General features: G+C 42.5%; 4 protein-coding genes across 4 annotated transcripts; 3 read left to right on the forward strand and 1 right to left on the reverse strand.

The window, feature by feature from the left end:
* Positions 1 to 442: 442 nt before the first annotated feature.
* LOC108118507 (G-box-binding factor) lies at positions 443 to 2,169 on the forward strand. Its single transcript, XM_017231247.2, has 2 exons — positions 443 to 483; positions 537 to 2,169. Exons 1-2 carry the CDS (start codon positions 463 to 465, stop codon positions 1,935 to 1,937), a joined length of 1,422 nt encoding a protein of 473 aa, XP_017086736.1. The 5' UTR covers positions 443 to 462; the 3' UTR covers positions 1,938 to 2,169.
* A 1,424-nt stretch (positions 2,170 to 3,593) lies between these two features.
* Positions 3,594 to 4,226, forward strand: LOC108118501 (gamma-gliadin). The gene has a single exon (XM_017231239.1). It carries the CDS (start codon positions 3,594 to 3,596, stop codon positions 4,224 to 4,226), a length of 633 nt encoding a protein of 210 aa, XP_017086728.1.
* A 2,377-nt stretch (positions 4,227 to 6,603) lies between these two features.
* LOC108118504 lies at positions 6,604 to 8,283 on the forward strand. The gene has a single exon (XM_017231243.2). It carries the CDS (start codon positions 6,758 to 6,760, stop codon positions 8,180 to 8,182), a length of 1,425 nt encoding a protein of 474 aa, XP_017086732.1. The 5' UTR covers positions 6,604 to 6,757; the 3' UTR covers positions 8,183 to 8,283.
* Positions 8,284 to 10,538: 2,255 nt separating this feature from the next.
* On the reverse strand, positions 10,539 to 12,032 carry LOC108118532 (gastrula zinc finger protein XlCGF8.2DB). The gene is made up of 2 exons (XM_017231281.2): positions 11,735 to 12,032; positions 10,539 to 11,670 (listed from the first exon to the last, which is right to left on the reverse strand). The coding sequence occupies exons 1-2, from the start codon at positions 11,943 to 11,945 to the stop codon at positions 10,865 to 10,867; spliced, it is 1,017 nt and encodes a 338-aa protein (XP_017086770.1). The 5' UTR covers positions 11,946 to 12,032; the 3' UTR covers positions 10,539 to 10,864.
* Positions 12,033 to 13,425: the final 1,393 nt, after the last annotated feature.

The following is a 13,425-nucleotide window of genomic DNA, read 5'->3' on the forward strand; positions in this document are numbered from 1 at the left end:
AAATAAATATTTTTGCGCGCAATTATAAGGCATCCGCCCACAACCCACCAATAAACTGATTTTAAGAAATCCAAAAATTTAGCCTCGGATGGCGTAAGTCGCAGAAAAAGAGCTGCCTCTGGTTTGCATCTTCCGCTCAAACTAAATGTAAGTACATCCGCCACATCTATGTTTTGGTTTTGTATAGGAACACAAGATATACGCGGAGAATTTGTTGTAAGTGGCACAAAAGAGTGTCAAGTGCTTGGGTAGTTACGTGAGACTTTGGCGATTTATCGCCAGCCCAGTGGCATCATTGAATTTACTTTTTGTGGCTCCGATTCGGACCACACTCACGCACAGATTTTATTCAAGATCATATAGTTGTTTGGCGGCGACTGCTGGCGGGTATAAAAAGTATTTTCTCTGGCTGTAGCTAGTCATTGCTCACTCAGCATTCAAGCCCTGCAACAAGCCGCAAATATGAAGCTGAAAGCTGTTAAGGTAAATTATTTGATTTCGTTTGATTTTCTTCAACTAATTTCACATTTTGTCAGATCCTCTTGCTCTTTGCCCTTTTGGGTATTTCCTATGTCCAGGCCGTCGTCGTTGGCCCCCAGCAATTGCACAATAACAACAGGAATGGCTATCGCTATAATGGCCCTGCCCACAAGTATCTGCCTTCCGAGAAGCCGCACTCTCACGGCAGCATCTTGGATTCAGATTACGACCATGGTCAGCAGGGCTTCAATGGACCTTACAGCTCACATTATAACGGAGGCCAGGAGCAACATGGCCAGGGCCAGCAACAGTATGGCCACGGCCAACAGCAACATGGTCAGGGACAGCAGCAGCATAGCCCGAGCCAGCAGCAACATGGCCAAGGTCAGCAGCAACATCGCCATAAGCAAGAGGAGGATTACTCCTGGCAATCGGCTTTCTCCCAACAGCAACATCAAAACTCGGGAAACGAACAAAACCATCAAAACGCACAACACCACGCATATAACGAAGGATCTCAATACCAGCAATATCACGGATTAGGCCACGAGCAACATCAGCAAATTAACGGGCAGCAGCAACATCATGAACAGGGTTCCAAGCAGCAGCATCATCAGGGCTATCAACCCAATGGACACTCCTGCGAGTTCTCTAGTTTCCAGCAACAGCATCATCAGCAGCAAGAGAAAGAATCCTGGAACTCGAATCAAGGACAGCAACGCCAGCCATGTGAGCAACAAGAAGGTGAATCTTGGCAATCATCGCTTGGTCATAACTTCCACCAGCAGCCGCACAAGCAATTCCTTCAACAGCCACACCAACAGCAGTACCACAATCGTTTTGAGCAACAACAACCTCTGCGAGCTGACCTTTGGCAGCCCATCCGAGAACATGACTTGGAGAAACTACCTTCGGCTGAGGCCTTCGCCAATAGCCATAAAACGATTGCTGCCCCTGGACGAGATGTAAAACTTGTTCCTAGTTACACACTATCCGGCGACTTTGAGCACGATCGATTCATTGGATTGGATGCTTTAGATACTCGTCTCCTAACCCAATCCCTACCAGACGCCTACCGGAAGCAGCCGTTTTCCTCGCCCTCAGGACTTTCGTCCTTGAGCCAGCGACAACATGAGCAACAGATCTTTAATTCCCCAGCTTTAAGCGAATCCCACAAGAATTCCCACAGTGATTCCCGTGATGGATCCTCTTCTGACTTTCTGCAAATGCAATCCCACTCGTACCAACTGCCTTCTACCCACAGCACACACAAGGGATGGCCACAAAACGAGGAGCAACAGCAACATGGATCCCAACAACATGCCACAGGCAATCGCCAGTACTCGGCTAGTGCCTATGCAGTGTCCCCACCGTATCTATACGCCTCTCAGCCCTCTCAACCATCGAAAAATAGCTTGAACCATCCCAGCCACGAGTTTAAGCAGCCCTACTACTAAAACATTCAATTTGAATTCCATTTCTCATTATTCTCCAACTAAAACTTGTAACCGACATTAAATCTTTAGCGTAGTTAAGAGCCCTGTTCGCAAAAACCATTTTCAACATTTGCCATTCTCAGGAAAACCATTTTGTTCTGGAAAGTACAACTATTTTAGTCAAAAATGTACAGATAAATATTTAAAACTTTTTTTTTTATACATTCAATAAAGTTTGCATTGATGAACATCAGACGAATATTTTTTGGTAAACCAATAAGACATTTACAAGTACTACTGCCTGTAAATATTAAGTACTATTCAGTTTTAATTTGTTTATTTCGTTTTAATTTGATTAGACAGCTTCGTGTTCTTTCGCACTTCTATAATCTCATACTCACAACTATTGTTTGGGGTATTTATGAAAATTAAAGCACCCAAATGATATCATCCCAAGCGGGAAGCAGCAACGACCTTTATAGCTGACGAAAAACGAGCGTGGCTAATTCAATTACGATTTACGCTAAAATTATAATTCGGATTTTTTCTCATACTTAAGTTGCCGTTGCTACTGCCGCTGCGGCAAGTTAGACCTACATCCAATTAGAGACGCTTGGAAGTCAGTGTTCTTGAACTGCTTCCGCCGCCCAAGTGAAGGTAAAATAAACAGAAACCGAGCCCTAACAACACCCACAAGACTGCTGGATTGCAGAAACGATAATAACGGCAACTTCGCTGATCGGCCGCAACATCGCAACTTTCATTGCAGCAGGAAGCCAGCTGCAATAAGTAAATATTGCATTCACAGGCCGATCGGATCGATCTGAGTACTCTCTTTTTGGCACAGTATTCGTTAAGTTCGTGCATCGGTTTCAATCAAGGCGAGTCAGCGAAATTGAAATGTTGCCGCCGTGCGAAAGCGTGCTGAACAGCGGCAATACCAAAAACTGACAGCAGCAACACAAACTGGCCATTGCTGAGGGCCAGCAACTGGTATACCTGATTGTAATACGGCGTCACTTTCATTTTCAGTGGCTAAATTGTTATACGGAAATCGAAAAATGATTTTAAATTATGAAATGAATAAAAGACCTAAGTGCAGATCTGTATACAGAATGTTGTATATTCAAACTATGAATAATACAACAATGATTGTTGATACTTTGAGTTTAATTTGTACTTAAATCAAAGCGGCACCAAAAGTGTAGCTTTCCCTACGAGAAAACAACTTGTTTTTTCTCTGCAGCTGTCAGCTAATCTAGGAAACTCCTCAGGTGGAAAATGTCGCATTCGAAGGGCGACGAAGTCCAAAAGCCTCCCGCTTAGTTGCATGGGTTGTTGATCCCACAAAAGACGTCGACAATAACAGGGCAATTTTCAAACTTCCAACATTGCAGCATCGTTTTCGCAAGCGCCAAAACAATCATTTAATCAGAATAGGGTACAATAATAACAATTTTCAATCAAGCTGGGCGTTTCGATGACGGACAATTGGTGGGGCATTGCAATTCGGCGATTGGATCCCCGATTACGCAACCAAAAGGAAGAGATGGAAGTGGCAGGTATCGCTTACTGCGGATCCAAAGATATCGGATGACATTGGGACTTTTCTCGTATATATGACCGAGGCCTCAGGGCCACTCCGAGCAATTGTAACAGACAACTGTTTTGTGCAGCATGTTCAGGGCTATTCACCGTCAAATCCTGATCCTCATCAGTTGTTTTGCATTGATTAGGGCACAGCATCATCAGCCAGAAATCCAGCCCAATCCCGCATGGCTCTACCCGATGCCCTGGCGCCCTTTGATACTGCCCACACCCAACCCTTTGCCTCAATTGCCGAGCGTTTCCCAACTAAGTCCTGGTTACACGGGTCCCCAGACGTTTCCTCCAGCTGTACAGAATCAACCGCAACAGCAGGCGCCTAACACCCAACCGCAGCAGCAATATCAGAATCAGAATCAACAATATCCACAGCCATACCAACACCAGTATCCGCAACAGGCCGTTTTAGTGGGTTTGTTTACTCCACAGCTGCAGGCCCACCCCTTGGCAGCTCCTCCCCAGGCAGGCCATTTTAGCCTCCCCTTCAGACCATCGCCCTTCGCAGGTTACACGGATGAACAGGATAATGATATAGTTCACGAGCAGCGAAACAGTATCGAAGAACAACAACCGCAGCAGCAACTAGAGCAACCTTTCTTACATGGAAGGAATGCGGAGAAACCGCAGCAGGACATCGGAGGAGTCGCCCCGATAGGCTATGTCTACTTATCCCCTAGTAATGCGTATAATCTTGTAAGATCTTAGTTTAAAAAATTAAAACGTGGAAGCAAACTGCCATTAATAATCGTGTAAAATAAACTTGTTTTCCAATAAGTGAACGCAGATACTATATAAATACAGGAACCCACACTCGCACCAAGTAAAAGTCAAAGTCCCAGCTTTGGTTCCTATGCCAAGTTTTATGTCGAAGTCGAAGTCCGGTGTTGACTCACCCACACTCAGAGGTCGCGTCTTTAAAAGCGGCCGACTTTTACCACGGGCGGATAGGATTATTTGATCAAATTGTTGCCACTTTCAAATGCCTCAATTACGACTGCCGCGTCTCGCACAAGTCGCAAATCGGCGAAATTATAATTACATCGGCGTGGCGGGTGTGACCTTGGCTGGCGGATCGCGCAACTGTCTGGGATCGGGCCTTAGCGAGTACCAGGCAATTACATCCACTAACAGCTCTGAGGTGGCTCACAACTGTTGGCAAACGACAAAACGAAAACAAATCACTAATGCAGCAGAAGATCAAGTTGAAGAAGTACCAGTAGCCTCCACCAACGAAGCATAGACTGGAGACAAGGCAGAAATCGAGTAACAAATAGTAGTTTATGAATTTTTCCTTAAAAAAACAAAAAAAAAAAAAAACAGCCAACATGCGAGCTGCTGAAAGAAGGGTGCAAAAGAAGGCTACTATCGACTAATTACTTACTTATCGACTAATTAATAGAGTCAAGTACTTAGTTAGTTACTTGTTTGTACAAGCAAATACAAGTGGTGGAGAAGAACTGCACTTGAGGGTCGCCAGCTGATTACCAGATGGCCCAAACCATGAGAAAAATACACCAGCAAGGTGCATACAATTCAAAGCTCAAGGGTGAGTGCAGATATGTACGAGTATATCGCCTGGGTTCGGGCCAAGTCCATTAGTCCGCAATGGCTCATCACAAATGGGAAGGGAGGGGAACTAACGGACTCTGAGCTATTGCCAAATCATCATCATCCACAGCTGAGGCCCAAATTAAGATCCCGAACGGTGGCAAAACAAATCGCTTTTCGAATTACAAAAAAATCGTGCAGCTAAGAAAACAGCAACAATTACAATGCAAAGAAAGAGGGAAAAGGGAACCGTAGACTATGGATAGAGGGGGAAGGCGGAGGAGGGAAGAAGTGTGTTACTGTGAATACAATTTACGCGTAAGCTAATGTGAACATTTTGGGATATTTTATGCAGAAGAGAAGGTGGGAAATGGCTAAAGGTAACTTTAAAAACAAACACAAAAAACGAAAAGGCGAAGGGGGCGTGGTAGTGCAGACATGTGATATGAAAAAGTGTCACTTGAACTTCAATGCCGCTGTCAAGCCGGCAACACTCGCACGTTGGGTCAAAATCAACCATAGACTATCACAATATACACTGCCAACTTTTGGCATTTCTTTTTATATGCTCCCTTATTCAATTACTATTGTATTTGTACTCACTTTTTATTTAGAACCATTAAGCGATTATTTTTCCTACGTCCATCAAATATCGAGTCTTTTGCCATCACTAACTGTTGTTTTCGACGCTTTGCCGCTTCTTACGCTTTTTCCTTTACCTCCTTCTTCTTCCAGGCTGAATGGGGAAAACGACAAATTTTCCAGATATCCGCTGTTATTTGAAACTTTAACCCATTTGGCTAAATTCGAATTATCACTGCTTAAGAAAACTTTTGTTTTGCGCTTTATTTTTATTTTACTTTTATCACAGGCGAAAATTTTACGGAGCTTCAAATTCTAAGTTGCGCACGCTGCCAAATTGCAAATGCGAATGGCTTGTTCTCCGCCCGCAATGACAAAGTGGAGAGTGGAGAGAATAAAATAACAAGGATGCCACAACCGTTTGAAAACATTTATTGCAGTGGATGCTAAGTGATACGTTCAAGAAAAGTAACTTAATGATCCAAAATCATATTTAATAAAGTTCCTACATATATAGTAATATAAATATTTGTTAATAAATATAATATAAATATAGCCCACAAACATAATCAGAGGGTCTGGCAATGATTTAACCAATTCGCGGTTTTGACGAGTTATATCTTCTAAATATAATCTAAGTTTTATATCTATCTATATATATATATATACAGATCGTGGAAGAATTATCCATGGGATAGATTTACTTACAATGTTAAGCTCCCAGGCTAATTAAGTTTTTGGAACCTTTTCTTCTACTGCGCCACTGTGCCGCGGCGACACACACAAAGCGAAACCAAATACCGTTGCTTGTCGCGTGCGTGTGCGTGAGAGGGAAAAAGAGAGCATACAAAGAGAGTGGCGAAAATGGCCAAAAGCGACGGAAAAAATGGAGTATTGTGGAGTTTGAAGTGGCAGCTACAAAAGTATAAAAGGGTCGCCATTCACAGAGGTCGCCAACATAACGTCAACGGCAGCGAGTCGAGTCGCGACTTACATATTTTCTTTATAGCGATTCCAGCACGAGCGAAAGGGACAACCGGACACGATCAAAGGATATCCGTTAATCTCACGTTTTTTTTTGTGTGCTTTTTTTGTTGTGTTTGAGCATGAATATCGTTGGCGTTCCGTTAAATGGGGCTCTGCTCAGCTGCTGCTTCTTTCTATTGACGTCAGCCTCTTCTTCAAATCTCGATAGTTCCTCGTCGGTACCTGCTGCACCTACTCCTTCTTCTTCTAAGCCGAAAAGAGATGCTGGTTTCAGTTTCGGAGGAATATCCAACTATCATGGTCCTTCCCACAAATATCTGCCGCCTTCCTATGAAAGTCATCTAAACTTTGAGAGTATCCATGGAAACCCTTTGAGCTCCGGTGGTTACCCCGAACACTACAGTCACTTGAAAGCTGCGAACAGCTATGGCCATCATTACGGACATTCTGGAAGTCACGGCTACGCCAGTTCCATTGGCCAGGGAAAACCTCATCATTACGGCAGTGGGGGAAGTCCCAAGATCGAAACCTATATTATTCAAACAAATGGTGGCTCGAGTTCCGGACACAGTTATCATGGTCAGAGTCATGGCATAAGTCATGGAATTGGACACGGAATAAGTCACGGGAATAGCCATGTATCCGGATTAGGCTACAAGTATGCACCATCCCCCGCTGGGTCTTATCTGAATCTTCTAGGAAACAACCACAAGACCAGCACGTATGTGGTGACTACTCCCGAGTACACTGGAAACAGTCACGGAATTGGCTACGGACTGGGATCAGCTCACAGGCCCAGTCACAGTAGCTACATACCCATTCAAGGTTATGGTACCGGAATTGGTCATGGCGTCAGCCAACATATCAGCCATGAAGCCAGTCACGGACCTAGCCACGATTTGGACTTAGGCCACTATTCAGGTGGACACTTTGCCCAGCACCCCTTGCCAAAACCGGCCAAGGAGCATACAGGATACTCTTACGATGTTCCTGCCACGCCGTTTGGCAAGGGTGTTCCCCTGAGCAGTTATAGCGTACCCCTCATCCCGGGCTATGATCATCAGGAATCACTGCCAGAACCAGTACAGGTTCTTGAACAGGAGCAAAAGGCCGATCGGGAGCAGGAGAGGGAAACGCCAGTTTACGCGCTGGGCCACAAGGGCTTGGGCCACTTTAGTTACACAGCCAGCAAGCCTCAGGCTCTTCATACCGACATCCTCAACGCCGCCCATTCCGCCCACTCTGCTGCACCAGCCCACGAACTTGATCTCTCTGAGGCGCCTTTTAAGCCCAGCGCCTTTTTGGGAGCCAAGCACGAATCCGGATCAAATTCAATTTCCGGCTATGACTACGCCACTCCCAGCTCTTCGTTTCTGCAGGTTTCTTCATCGCCAGGCTACGACTACCCAGCTCCCGCACAGCTCTACGGACCACCCGGTCACTCCGGGGACTCGGCCACTCCTATTTTTGAGCCGGAGGCCACCTACCTGCCGCCCGCCAGCAGCTACGGACCCCCGGCCACGTCCTCCCATGGCTATCACTAAATTATTATACTAGTTTTAAGATCTAGAGTCTCTGTATTTTTATGACTATCTATTTGGTACTGCAAGCCAAGATTAAATAATAAAAAAGAAATGGAAAAGTACAAAGTCTTTGAAGGAAACTATCTAAAAATCTAAAAATAAGTAAAAATGTTTCTATTGAAAGAAAGTTTTTGGGCTCAATATTTTGCTACTCCATGATCTAGATTCTAGAAAGCTAAGATTGTAAAACTAAAAATATTCACAGGCCAACTGAAATTATTTTAATTTAAAAAGCGAAATGGAACTTTCCCAGTCTTTAGCCCCTCCCAGCAACCTGGATAGACTCAAGGCCATTGAAATGCCGGACACGTCGCAAATTTTGGCGGTTTTCTCTCTGATTTGTGATTACGGATTTATACGATTTCGGATTCGGCTTAAAAATTGTGATTCGCATTTGATGCGTAAAACTATATCAAACAAATGGGTGAACGGGGCTCAGGGGAGGTGCAGCAGTGGGAGTGGATCGGACGGAACGCCGCTGGCATGGCAATGACTTGCCGACACTCTGGCCCGTTGGCTTTGGCTTCGCAGACTGGTGATTAAAGGAGGTAGAAAGTCAGAAAAAAGAGAGTAGATTGTGCAATAAGGAGGCATTACATTTATAGGAACTATCAGAAAAGCCAATTGGAAATTAATTTTGAAGTGCAAGAAAGGTATTTTAGATCCTTCATAATAAGTAGTATAAATGATAAGGGAAATTGATATTTAAAGTGGCATTATATTAAGCGTAAAGTGGCAGAAAAGTGAGCCAGCCACTAGATTCGTAATGTGCGTAATAAACATGTTTATCTCCCATTTGCAGCATTCACCTCCGGATGATGGATGGTAAACGCACTTGCCGTCTCTTCATATTAATCATGAACTTAAATTTGTTCATCCCATTTCGCAGTCCAATCCCAGTTGCGCAATCTTGGCGATTCAACCAGCTTGGCAACCAGTTTGGGCATTTGATCCTTAAGTCACTGACCTACATCAAAGAAATCAAGACGCAGCGCAACGTAACGAAAGTGAAAGGATGGCAGCTTGATGGGCTCTGATCGGATCGGATTAGTGGTTACGATCATACCAGGTGATCTGATCTCCTCCTCTCGACTGACTTGACCTACGCCTGGAGGTGAACCTTAATGCCTTATGGGAGCGGTCAGAATTTGTCCGGCGAGACGTGACCTAGGAAGAAAACGGAAAATGGACAACTTTTCCAACCTAACTCATTGAATTCACCTTATTGCATATTTTAATACGCTTTTACGGTAATCATACTCATACTAACGACATTATGTCGTTATAAAACGTATAATTTCCTATTAAAAAAGCCTATACAACTTTTATTTGGGTTCCAGAAATCCATTCTTCTTTATAACGTCAACCGCGGTGAGGCTTTAATAAACAACTCAAAGAAACACTATGTTGGGTTGTTGAGGTAACCGCCAAATATTTTTGAGGCAGGGTCAAGGCTTATGTAATCCCCCTGGGCAGTCTTAAATGTGTCGACTAGTTCAGTCAAGCACAACAATTGAAAGGCGAATGCTAACAATAAGTTCGATGATTTTCATATGACAGTTAACAAAAGCTATGAAATGGGACAGGTATTTGCTACAAAGCCAAAAGCGAGAAAGACGACGTATGAAAGTCTTAACCATTGGTTAACGATAGCCAGACAACTGATGGTCGAGCTATTAGGCTTAAAATCAAGTGTTATTTTTAACGAATAATCTGAAATATTACGGAGGGGTTAAATTTGCTCACAGATTAACAGTGAAATGAGCCGTAAAAAAATGAAGTTGACTGCGGTGCGGCAAGCCGAAGTTTTCACTTACCCTTGCAGTCAAAGTCTTGTTATTATAGTCGACCGATCTAGCCCGACTTACTGCGTATAAGAAAAGAAAAGTCTTTTGGAAAAGTTTCATTCAGATAATATTAGAATTGATAGGATTTCAGATTGACTGAAAGAGATTATATTAACTTCTGGATAGCAAACTTGATTTGAACATACAACACCTTGTGTAAGTGTATAAAGAGGCGTAAAATAGTTTCATTTCTTCGGTGTTGTTGGCAGCAGTTGTTATTCGCCTCCTCTTTTCTGCTCCCCATTTTGATTTAGTTATTTATGGGTTTTACCCCTGATTTTTAGTCATTTCCAAGCCACACTGAGGGCCAGCGAAGGGGCGAGGCGAGAGGCACGTGACACCACACATTTCATTTCACATTTCTTTTTATTAAAGTGCAACAGCGGCTGCGGCAGCGGCAGCGACATTCACTTTTCATTCGTCGCTTTGTCTTGTTATTTTTTCACCGGCGTCTCCGGTTCATGTTTTGCATGCCGTAATAATTTTCGCTGTTTTATCATTAATTTATGGATTTTTCTGCTTAAACTATGAATCCAATCCATCATCTTTAGTGTTTTCGCATCAGTCTATCTTTTTTTAGTAATTCAATTTATTTCACATTTTAAAGTTTCAGGAAAGGCAAGCTCACATTGCTTGCCTTTTATTAGTTTCTATATATCTATGGCTTTCATACTCTTATATGATATAATAATATTATTATTAATATCATTTCCTTTCTTAAAAAAATATTTCAGTTCAAATTCTTATTTTAGATCGACGTATTTCTAATATTCGGTACAAACTAACCTGGTCAGTTTTACTTGCATTGATCTTGAACCACAATTGACTTTTCTTCGCATTCTTCTTCTGCAACTATCCAGACAGCTCGCCCGCTTCCCTCTTCTTGCAAGTCCTCTAGGTCTGAGGGGCTGCCGGGATCGTGTCTCTGAGCCAGGGCTGGACTAAACTGAGGTTTCTGCCGGACAATCGGGTTGTTCTGATGTCCACTCTCTGAACTGTGACGAATCAATTGATTGCGACGCATGTAATCTGCTCCACAGACGGAGCAAGCATACGCCTTACTAATACTATGCACGAAGAGGTGAACATCCCGATTCTCTGCTCGTCCGAATAGCTTTCCACAAATGGGACAGCCATAGTTCTTCTCAGAGCCGTGGGACGCCAAGTGTTTCCTATAGTTTACAATATGGCTAAAACTGGCATTGCAGGTACTGCAAACGAAGTCCCGCTCGTTGCGGTGAACCGATTTGACATGCTGATCCCGTTCCCGCTTTTGTTGGAAACGCCGCTCGCATCCCGGTTCTGGGCAGAAGTGCAGGTACTCCCTCCTATGGACATTCCTCAGATGGCAATCTCTGTTGCTGCGCTGAACAAAGCGAGCTGGACACTCCGGGCACGGATAATTCCGTTCGCCGTTGTGGGCGTTCATGTGATTCTCGAGGGCGTGGCGTCTTTGAAAGACTTTTCCACATGCGTCGCAGATGAACTCCGAGGTGGACTTTGTCTGCTTACTTTTAAACCTGTGAATGGGGCGATGGGCGGCGAGCTCCATTTTGTTAAAAAATACTTCGGGGCAATGCCTGCAGATGAAGGATGCGGATCCTGGGGAAGGTAGTTCAAGGGTAAGTACGACTTAATGCGGTAGTGTAAGTTATTTTAATTTTACCTCCTTGATAAAGCTGGCGTCTAAGATTCTGTTCTTCAAGCTCTTGTTCTTCCCGTTCCAGCGCCAGTTCTTCATCATAGATCTCCGGTCTATAACCGACGACGTCTCCATCCTCATACTCTTCTTCTTCTTCTTCTTCTCCGCCTTCTCCTTTCGTGAGAAACAGTACCTTGAACCTGCTAACGTCATATTCCCTGGTTTTTCGCTCCATTTTTTAAATAATTCAATCAAGAGTATTATTTTGTTTTGATTTTGGTTTCTAGTGATGGAACATTTCATACTTAACATTTACTATCGATTAGTTCAGTGTAAAAAAAAATGTTTAAAAAAAACCGCGAGGAGCTACTTAGCTATGGGCAGCACTGTTAATGATGCACTTATCGATAACTATCGAATTCAAATATTTAAATGTCTTTAAAAAAAACGCTTTTGAATTGTTTGTATTTTAATCAATTGTTATGCAATTTATTTATACGCTATGTAAATATAATTTGTTCACAACTGTTAAATAATTATTTTCATTTTTCTTTTTTCATTTTCTGCCTCTTTCATTTTGGTTTTGTTTTGATTTTAAAGCGGTTGCTTTCAACAATTGTTTCGATTCCGATTCGCGCCCAACGGTTGATCTGACCTGCACTTTATGTAGTTCACACGTTTTGGATGATCTGAAGCGAGTGGCTCGTTTTGCTCGTAAATAGGTTCATCTCTTGTATAATTTTAATTCGGTTTAGCTACAACTACTTGGGTGTGGTTTTCTAATTCTTTGCTTTCGTTTGCCTTTGCTTTAGAAATGTTAACAAATGTACAGACTTATAATGTTATTACAATAATTTATATATATTTATATATAGATTAGTTGGTTTATTTGTGTATGTATGTATATAATTATAATATAATATGCACTGAAATACGCGATTCGCTGAGGGACTTGTGGGCGGGAAATGGGAAGTGGGAAGTGGCAGTTAAAAGGGGAACACCAGATGTATCTTGACTTAACCTTATATAAAAACTGATTTCTCTAAAATTCGTCTTACTTTCTCGTTTACTATATAAGTTTGGAATACGTAGCTGCTGCCTCTCTTCCTTAACCCACTTTAATATCATTTTAATATACGATTTTTGTGTCAGTTAAAGTAGTCAATGGCTAAAACGGGAAACACTTCGGTATTCTGCCTTCATTTTTCGGTATTACACACCCTACATACTCGTGTTTAATTGCGTTTGATTTAATGTTATTAATAATTTTCACTTGCTTTAGAATTTGAATGCCTTAAGTAGGTTCCTTACTTTTTTTTCTAACGGTGCTTGCCCACTAATCCTTAATCCTTCGCCTGCTTCTCGCACTTTAAAATCTATTTTGGCCTTATCGCTTAGACTCGACTACGATACACGACACTACATACAAAACACGTTTGCTTTTCAAACTAAAAAAAACTTTTAAAATTATTGCAAACATCGCACAAACACACACACACAAACAGTTACACAGACAACTACTACTTATACAATAGATAGATTCGATAGATTGTTTATATATGTTTCTATATACAGGACAGGAGAACAGGACCTGCAACAGTTTTCCATTATTTCATTGATAACTCTAACGTTTCTTTAACTAACTTTCCTCTTCGAGTGTTAACTTTAGCTAATACAAGTATTCTTTGTGCAAGCTACAATGGAAAGGTGGAGGT

Source organism: Drosophila eugracilis, unplaced genomic scaffold, assembly GCF_018153835.1.
Source record: "Drosophila eugracilis isolate 14026-0451.02 unplaced genomic scaffold, ASM1815383v1 contig_376, whole genome shotgun sequence".
Taxonomy (NCBI): Eukaryota; Metazoa; Arthropoda; class Insecta; order Diptera; family Drosophilidae; genus Drosophila; species Drosophila eugracilis.

What these genes read in the sequence shown, in the direction of transcription:
- LOC108118507 (XM_017231247.2), top strand. Translation starts at nt 463, where the DNA reads ATGAAGCTGAAAGCTGTTAAG. An exon ending in TGAAGCTGAAAGCTGTTAAG is followed by an intron (nt 484 to 536) that starts GTAAATTATTTG and finishes ACATTTTGTCAG; the next exon opens with ATCCTCTTGCTCTTTGCCCT.
- LOC108118501 (XM_017231239.1), top strand. Translation starts at nt 3,594, where the DNA reads ATGTTCAGGGCTATTCACCGTCAAATCCTGATCCTCATCAGTTGTTTT.
- LOC108118504 (XM_017231243.2), top strand. Translation starts at nt 6,758, where the DNA reads ATGAATATCGTTGGCGTTCCGTTAAATGGGGCTCTGCTCAGCTGCTGC.
- LOC108118532 (XM_017231281.2), bottom strand. Translation starts at nt 11,945, where the DNA reads ATGGAGCGAAAAACCAGGGAATATGACGTTAGCAGGTTCAAGGTACTG. An exon ending in ACGCCAGCTTTATCAAGGAG is followed by an intron (nt 11,671 to 11,734) that starts GTAAAATTAAAA and finishes TACCTTCCCCAG; the next exon opens with GATCCGCATCCTTCATCTGC.